General features: G+C 41.7%; 1 protein-coding gene across 13 annotated transcripts in view; it reads left to right on the forward strand.

Moving 5' to 3' along the window:
* Positions 1-5,242, forward strand: part of ZNF664 (zinc finger protein 664) — a 40,204-nt gene extending 34,962 nt beyond the window's left edge. For all 13 annotated transcript variants that reach the window (XR_012094613.1, XM_073021206.1, XM_037995333.2 and 10 more), the window contains 2 exons: positions 1,182-1,245; positions 1,350-5,242. Coding sequence is in view for 12 of the 13 variants with exons in the window: in XM_073021206.1 (XP_072877307.1) it covers positions 1,949-2,734 (786 nt within the window). In the remaining variant the exon portion in view is untranslated. The remainder of the gene's footprint in view (positions 1-1,181; positions 1,246-1,349) is intronic.
* Positions 5,243-9,229: the final 3,987 nt, after the last annotated feature.

Raw genomic sequence — 9,229 nt, forward strand, 5'->3', positions numbered from 1 at the left:
GTAATTGAATTTTGTAATTATAACACTTTCACCTAGAAGCAGTCCAGTTTATTTTACCTTTTTAACATTACGTCTCCTCAGACACCCATGCATGTTCTCTTTGTATGGAACATATTAAAAGCGTTATTTTAAGAAGACCTATTGATTTCATTTAGTTAATTTTAAAGTATCACTGCATATAGAATAAAAGAAATGAAAATATTGCTAAAACATAGTCCTAAACCTTAAAAGATTTCAGAGTGAATATTTTGAGATTTATTTTCTTCTTTTATCTCCTCCTTATTCTGTTTGTTGTGTATTTTGTCTCCTGGAGGCTATCAAAAGACTGGAAATAAGGCACTAAGAAATGTACCTTTATCTGCCCCACCAGAATGAAGCAGGACATGTGTGTGGGTGCCAGAGGGTGTCCTGAAGTACTCTATAGATTCTCAGAAAATATTCGTTGAACCCCTCTCATTGCCAGGTTGTAACAGAGAGCAACGCACACAGTTCCTCCTTCATGGCACTTACATCCTAGTACAAGAGACAGGTTAAAAACCAGGGAACAAATACGATAATTACAAGTCATGTGGGCTTTAAAGGAATTAAAGGAGATGAAAACAGAGTCTAGCTGGGGCCTGTTTAGGTAGGGGAGGGCAGCTGACCCACAAAGCTCTGCACAAAGTAGGGGAGGGAGTGGTTTAAGTGCTGGGAACAGCATGTACAAAGGCCCCGAGGCAGGAAACGCTTGGGGTGTTTGAGAGCTGAAAAAGAAAGCCAGAGGCAGGAAGCATGGGGTGAAGTGGGGAGAGGGGCAGGTCAGGTGTTTGAGTTAAGGATTGGAATTTTATTTTAAGTACATCAGGAAATCATTGAAGACAAGTAGGAGAATGACATTTGATACCAACACATCATGTACTTATTCTTTCTGTAGATTAGAAGGCAAGTCACATATGATGTTTTATCTCCAAAAGCAGCAATGTTGTACCTTCTGAAGTTCAAAGTGGAGATCATTTTCATTGTTGTTCCTTTGTACAGGACAGCTGGTTTTCATACTCACATGTAGGTCTTTTGAGGATTTCTTTTCTCTTTCAATAACGTTCCCCTTGATGTTGCTCAGATAATTACGATGAGTGGTTGTAACTGGATTATTTACTTGAGCTGTAAACAGGAGCATGATATCTACAAATTCTCTCCTTCAGACCTGCAAATCCAAGAGACACATCTCTGGAAGATAAGCGAGCTTCTTCCTCAAGACCAAAAAAGGTTTGTGTTACTGCTGTCACATTTATATAAAATTAATTTTGGAATCAATAGCAGTTTTCCGGATAGAAGCATTTTCAATTTATTTATTTACGTTTCTATTACAGGAGATGGCATGATATCCATGTAGGGAATTCCCCAAAGCAAGGCTTGCCATACCTGGACCCCGAGGAGCCTGCTTGCTGGAGAAGCTTTCGTGTCTGATGTGCAGGAGGCAGAATGCCAAACTGACTCTTCAAGGGGCGACTGCAGGGGCTCGAGACCAGCCAGCAGTATCTCATCCTTCGATACAGGGGATATACTGTACAGTCCTTTTTCTAGAAGTGAGAAGTACAACATTACTCTACAAGAGGAAGATTCTAGGGGCTCAAAAACAAAAAGGTTTGCACCTTGAGAGCCCTTTGGAATGTTGACAACTCAGGATCTAAAACAAAGTTCTATGTTAATGAGTTACAGAATACACGTGGAAGTCAATGTCACTTTATAATCAATAATAATACTGAGTGAGGAACACTATGCAGGAAGAAACCTTCCATAGAAAGACAGGCAGGGAAAAGCTTAGGCTGACCTTAAACTTACCTAATAGAGCAAGCCTGAGATAGACTGCCAAAATGGCCAAATAAGAGACTCTATGAAATAACAGTCTTGTAACTGTAGTAATTGTAAGGAAATTTTCTCCTCCAAATCACGATACCAAATAGGAAAAATGATCTACAAGTGCCCCATGTGTAGGGAATTTTTCTCTGAGAGAGCAGATCTTTTTATGCATCAGAAAATTCACACAGCTGAGAAGCCCCATAAATGTGACAAGTGTGATAAGGGTTTCTTTCATATATCAGAACTTCATATTCATTGGAGAGACCATACAGGAGAGAAGGTCTATAAATGTGATGATTGTGGTAAGGATTTTAGCACTACAACAAAACTTAATAGACATAAGAAAATCCACACAGTGGAGAAGCCCTATAAATGTTATGAGTGTGGCAAAGCCTTCAATTGGAGCTCCCATCTTCAAATTCATATGAGAGTTCATACAGGTGAGAAACCGTATGTCTGTAGTGAGTGTGGAAGGGGCTTTAGTAATAGTTCAAACCTTTGCATGCATCAGAGAGTCCATACCGGAGAGAAGCCCTTTAAATGTGAAGAGTGTGGGAAGGCCTTCAGGCACACCTCCAGCCTCTGCATGCATCAAAGAGTCCACACAGGAGAGAAACCCTATAAATGTTATGAGTGTGGGAAGGCCTTCAGTCAGAGTTCGAGCCTCTGCATCCACCAGAGAGTCCACACTGGAGAGAAACCCTATAGATGTTGTGGATGTGGGAAGGCCTTCAGTCAGAGTTCGAGCCTGTGCATCCACCAGAGAGTTCACACAGGAGAGAAACCTTTTAAATGTGATGAGTGTGGAAAGGCCTTCAGTCAGAGTACGAGCCTCTGCATCCACCAGAGAGTCCACACAAAGGAGAGAAACCATCTCAAAATATCAGTTATATAAAATGTTTTGCTAAGAGTTTAAAATCTTAAAACCCGTAAGTGCCACTAGGAAGGAAACCCTGTATATACCTACATTGACCCAAGAAATATTTACAGCAATCCCTAGCAGAACATTGTTTCTGAGGAGGTGCATGTGAGATTGATTTGTTGGTTCATGCCAAGTATGTTCCACAGCTTGACTTTGAATGTGGATCTCTGAGCATCCGCCCAGCAGGATGGCTCTCGGGTCCCAGTCACAGATGTCGCTTCCTGGGATTCCAGCATGATGCCTCCATAGTTGAAAGACTACACAAAAAGCCACAATCATTGCCTGACCTCCTGAGTCACCTTCTATCTATGCTTTGCTTAAAAGCTATCCCAGATACTCCCCCTTGAGGAGTTCATGCCCTTCCTTCCTCTTGATTCGAGCATACTGGCATTGCATTGGAAAACGGACAGCTCCCACTAAGATCACGTTCTGGTATTTCTGAGGTTACTTGATTTAGCCCCTACATATCTTTCCATATATCCTATTATTTCTGAACCCACTCTACCTATATGTCCTCAAAATCCCCATAAATATCCATCCCTTCCTAGATGGCATAAACTTTCATTTTAGATTTTAGGTGACTCAGTACCCATTCACTTAGCCTGTCAGAAGAGTCATTGGCAGACATATATGTCCTTGAACCTTTTTTATTTGTGTGGATTCTGCTCATCACTGTCTCTGTTAGTCAGACTTATTTTCTAGTGGCTGCATCACATATTTTTCACTTGAATTTTTTTGGAAATAGCTGAATGTAAATAGCAGGGAGGAAGAAGCAAGCAAAGTGAGAGCTTTTCTTCATCCAGAATTGCCCTCTGGGCTCCTTTGGTAACAGATGGAGCTCCTTCCTAGCTAGGGAGACCTTACGAGAAGTGGATGGTAGGAGGAGTCACTAATGTTTCATCTCTATTTCTGTAATCTTGGGCAATAATGCATAGGAGTTCTCGATACCCCTTTATTGATTAGCGTGTATAAGTTCTTTTTTAGGCATGAACGTCTTTATTAATCCATCATTCTTTTCTTCAACAAATACGTATTGAACACCTCCTATATGCCAGGCACTGTGCTAGGTGCTGGGAATACCACTGATGAGACAGACAAGGTCCCTACTCTTGTGGAGTTTACTTCTGGTGGAGGAGAAGATGATAAGTAAACAAATAAATAATGTAGTTTGAGATAGTGATTAAGTGCTATGAAGAAAATAAACTAGGGTGATGATTTAGTGGTGGGGTGGGGTGGGGGTGGGGTGACATTAGCTAGCGGTCAGGGAGGCCTTTCCGCGGTGGGGCGTTGAGCTCAGGCCGGAGGAGAAGCAGCACTCGCTGGCAGAGCGCACAGGCTGCTCTGGGGGATGAGCCGGTGCGTTTAAGGAACAGGCCAGCACTGGCATTCGCGAGCGGTGGGGAGGGGGAGAGATGATGAGGTGCTCAGTATCCTGACTTTCATAGGCCTTTTTTTGTTTGTTTTAATTTTTGCTAGATTGATATTAAAAACTCATGTGGAGGAACTCAAGGAATGTTTAGAAGACCAAAAGTCCCCAATGACAGGAACAAAAAGCAACAAATTTTTAACTTTGTTTCTCTTCTCATTCCTGTTTTCATTGATTTCCCACATGTAGTCCTTTTGCTCAGGAAGTCTTTGGGGAAATTAAGGATCTTTGAAGCTCTGAAATAGGTGATCAGGTTAGTGGTGTCTGTCAACTGTCTAAGAGGTTGGAAAGTGAACTACTCAAAATAGTCACGAAAATACTGAAAGTTTGATTTTTCTCTCCATATTTGAATTAATTTTTTCTGTTTGACTGGAAGGGGTTTTTGTATAACTAAAACCTCAGTGCATAAAGGAGATTTAAAAGGAGCACATGATTTAGTGGGTGGGCCACGAAACTAGAGATGGGATTAGGGGGTAAATTTGTCAGTATCTGGATTTTAATCCAGACATCTCTGCTAACAAGCCTTTGGTAAGTCACTTCACATACTTTTCCTCCTTTTTACAAAGAGGGCTGGCTTAGTTATTTGCTAAAGCCCCTTCCAGGCCTGAATTCCACAAGTACGATTTACTGTAGTGTCTTATCACTCTTTCATGTCACAATAGTGTGGAGCATTAGAGAAAAGCCTAGACTTTTAGTTGATAGAGAGCCAGTTGAAATATCATTGATAGAATTTTAGTTTTAGGAAAAATTGGTTTGATTTCTAGCTTTATTACTATTAGGTATGTGAGCTTGGGCAAATCGCTTAATCTGAGTCTAGTTTTCTCTCAAAATGAGAACATTAGGCTAAATGATTTCCGAGTTTCCAGCTAGTCCTAGAGTTCTATATTTCTACATAGTTGAATTATTTTATCATGCTGTTGCTGGGGAATATGACTAACCCTTTTGAAGCTACTAATTTTGTGTCGAGCTTTAAAGTCCATAATTGTTATCTTCAGAAAATATTATTTGACCTACAGTATGTCCAAATCAATTTAATAAAATCGCTTTATAACAGGGTTCTGTGCTTGACATGTAGTTGTGTGAATTCAGTGGTCGTGTGTGGGGTATGGGTATGGGTGTGTGGTGGGGAATTGGCTTGCACATTAAGCCCAGGGTGACCATGTAATTTATTGTCCAAACTAAGTACTTGAGAGTGAAGGGAGCAGGTGCTGTTGATACATCTGGACAACAAGCCTAGAATGGGCCTTTCTCAGGTACGCCAAGGTATGAGGACACCCTGGTCAGAGGTCACAGCCACGCAGGTAATAAATGACTCAGGTCAGGAATAATCCAACTGGAGAGAGCACAGTCCACTGAGAGGATTGCCTCAGCTCGGCTGCGGCTCTGTGTTCACGGCGGAATACAGGCCCACAGCGCTTCTAAGGAAACACCAACCTCGATTTTCATACACAATTTAGTCTTAAAATGTTGGCAACTACTTTTCCTTGGGTGACCCATTTTGGTGCTTTCTGTGATCTTCCTGGTGCCCCTAGGCAGTTCCTCCAAGCCCTGCTCTGGCCCCTGCTGACTGCAGCCCACGCCCAGGAAGGCATGAAGTGCTGTCAGCTGAAGCGGCAGGGAGGGGGGGCGCAAGTTCTGTGCCGCAGTCAGCAGTCTGACTGGCTGTGGCATCTTCTAGCTTTGAGAGACAAGTCTGCATTGTGGTTCCATCACTGGGATGGGAGCAACCCAAACTAGACCTTCTGATGGGGGTTGGGGTGGGAGCAGGGGTAGGTCATCTGTGATGGAGTCACTCTTGGTGCCTGCTAGGATTTAGGGTGTGAGCCAAGATAAGTCCAGAATGACTGCACGGTTTCTAACTTGGAAACCTGAATAAACGGCAGATTGCCTCTCTCAGATAGGAAGAACTCTTTGCATCAGAGCCCAACATTTCAGATAGTCTACTACATGAGAACGTGGACTTGGTTCATCAGGCCATCTCAGAAATTGAAGAGGGATTTGTGTTGTGTGAGCATGGACATGATGCCTTCCAAGGGACCTTCCAGCTCTTAGCTCTGTTCTTAAGATTTTTGAATTATTTATCAGTCTTTATACAATGTACTGATATTCTCAGAAATTTGAAAAACTAGGTGAATGGAAAGCAAATATCAGAAGCAGATGGAAAACATAGTGGTACTAGGAAAAGATGAGAAAGGTGGACACTACTATAGGCAAGAGCCATATATAAATAACAAAGCTGAGTAAAGATCTATAGATTAGAGAGGAAAAGAGGAAAAATGAAGATGATACAGCACTTGCTCTGACCATATTCATTTTCTTAATTTTTCTAAACCTCAAGTTTCTCATCTCTAAAATGGTTTTGAAAATACCTAATTCATGGAAACATTGGGAGACGTAAATAAACATGTAAAGTGCCTAGCATTTAGTGATATAACAAATTCCTATTCCCAGTTGCCTATTAAGGAAGAAAGGCCATGTTACTTGGAATCCTTTTTGTTTTGCTGAGCACTGTGGTGGGTTTGGGCATCTAACACTGGGGTAGGACCTGGAGAGGGCTGAATTGCTCCACACGATAGGAGAGAGAACTTGAATCTCCCGGGGTAGTCGGAGGTAAGAAAACAGGGTAGACTTGGAGTGGGAGTGGGAGAGGGTACCAGGGAACTAGTGAAGTAGGATGGTCTGAAGTTCTGAGCTCTTATGTAGGAAAACTTCGTGACCACAAGTCTTTCCCTAAGGTTAGGGGTGTTTGGCATGGTGGATTTCATATGGAAACTGGTGGAAGGGCTGAGTGCTGTATCCAGGGTGAAATGAGGCAACACATAAGTACCACACATAAATGTAGGATCCAGAAGAGGGTGCCCCTGAGAACAAGCGCTGAGGAATATGCAGAATATGCAGAAATCTTCAGGGTAGCTAAAAGATTCTACAAGCCATGGAATTAATGGAGTTTTGAGTCAAGTTTACCCAAACCCCTAAGGGGCAGGGAGGCCTGGGGTATCTTTATTTCCACTCTCAATGTACATGAAGTAGAATAACTATAACCGTAAGTTGAAACTTAAGAATTACTTTTTTACCATTCTCATTTAACGTATTACAAAACACATGAACAAATCCAGAGATCCCAAGGCCGTGTGTTTGTTTATGCCAGTAAGAACTTGGCATAAATATCAGTGGAAAATGACACTCACACCAAAGCGATTTTATTGTTCAGATTTAGGCATATGTAAATAAACTACATTTCTAGAGTAAAGTAGCACATATAGATGTGTATTTTTAGGTGGATGTATGCATTTTATAGACTCTCTACCTTTCTAAATGCTGCGTCTAAATATGGCTTCACTGAGAGACCAACTTTCCCTCCCCTTCTTAATTCTTTGCTGGCCCTGATCCAGGTCTTCTCTGCATCATGAATTATGGTGGGGGTGTTTTGTTTACAGAATTTTAAAACCTAGGACCTGCAGACGGCTTTTGGGGCAGTCTAGAACCTTCTTAAGTTATGTGCAGAATTTTGTGTACGTGTAGGTATATGCATTTTTCTAGGAAAGGAGGTTTATGTTTGTGACTTTAAGAGATAAAGAACACGGCTGGCATATGGTTACTCGTGCGGGGATCTTAGGAGGCAAAAGTGGTGCCTAAGAGTTCCAGTCAGTGGAATGGATAGGAAACGATGGGTATAATAAACGGAGGGAAAAAGAACACAGCACTGTGTTGTGAAGAAAGAGGGAAAAGGACATTGGCATAAAATGGAAGGATACGTGTGAGTGTGTTGTTAGGCTGGGCCCAGTGGGTAGGCTGTGTGGCAGTTTCAATGTCATATGCTTAAGAGAACAGTTCTGCGAACAGTGTATTAAAAGAGTATAGGTGAGGACAGCTGGGTATTCAGAGGGGACTGGCTGGACATGGAAGGAATTGACTACCTGAATGGAAAACACTAGATCTCAACTGAGTCTGTCTTGGTTACAGAGGAGGCAGTTCTCGCTGTAAAATGGGTGAGGGCCCCAGTACTGCTGTGGGTTGTATTTAGGTTCTCAAATAAACCTATTCATATTGCTCGGTGCTGTGTTCTCTCATGTCTAATTTCTATGTCCTACCTCACTTGCCTGGCATCTCTGACTGTTTAAGTTAGTCCTCTTTAGTCTTCATCCTGTCTGTCCCCAAAATGTCTTCTTTTTTTTTCACCCCTGGTATTCTTCCATCCCTGTGCACCCCCCGCTTCCCTTTCTGAGATAAGGTCAAGACCCACAGGGACTTAGTCTCAAGGGTAAGTCCTGTTTCTACAGTCTGTGGAGGATGACGGGAGAGTGTGGTAGAGCAGCAAGCCCTACTTCCTGGAGCTGTTGTCACGTTGTTATAGTTGAAACAGGCAGTATCTGGAAAGAACTGAATCCTCTGTGTTTTGCTTGCCTCACTTGATCCAGTAAACATCAGGAGAAGAAATAAAAAAACAGGAAAGGATAAGATGGTGGGAGTAAGTTGAAGCATATTGTTAATCATAGTAAATATGAACTGGTTAAATTCTGCTACTTACAGACATTTTCAAGTTGATTTGTGAATGTCATCACAAACGTGTATATGATGGTTATGGGAGCCCACCTAAAATAAAGGGGTGACCCAAAAGGCTAAGAGTGAAGGGGTGGAAAAAGATCAGGAAATGCTAAAAGAAAGCAACTGGTGGTAGTATTGTCAGTTTATGAAACGAATAATTTGTCAAGAAGATAAATAGTTACATACTTTCATTGGCTCACAACATAGCTTTGAAAGATAGAACATGATGAGAAATTAAGTAATTCCCAGTCACAACAAGATATGTTAACCCTCATCCATCAGAATTTGAAAATCAACTAGACAAAGAAGGATCTGGCTATTTAACTAGCACTATTACCAAACTTGATGTGTCCGCTGTGTGCGAACTTTGTGCAGCAGATCCTCTTGGAATGGTCATGGAAATTAACCATGCTTTGTGCCAGAAAGAAAATCTCACCAGATTCCAAAATGTAGAAATCCCACAGGTCATATTCTCCGACTATAATACAAATTTAAGT

Source organism: Chlorocebus sabaeus, chromosome 11, assembly GCF_047675955.1.
Source record: "Chlorocebus sabaeus isolate Y175 chromosome 11, mChlSab1.0.hap1, whole genome shotgun sequence".
Taxonomy (NCBI): domain Eukaryota; kingdom Metazoa; phylum Chordata; class Mammalia; order Primates; family Cercopithecidae; genus Chlorocebus; species Chlorocebus sabaeus.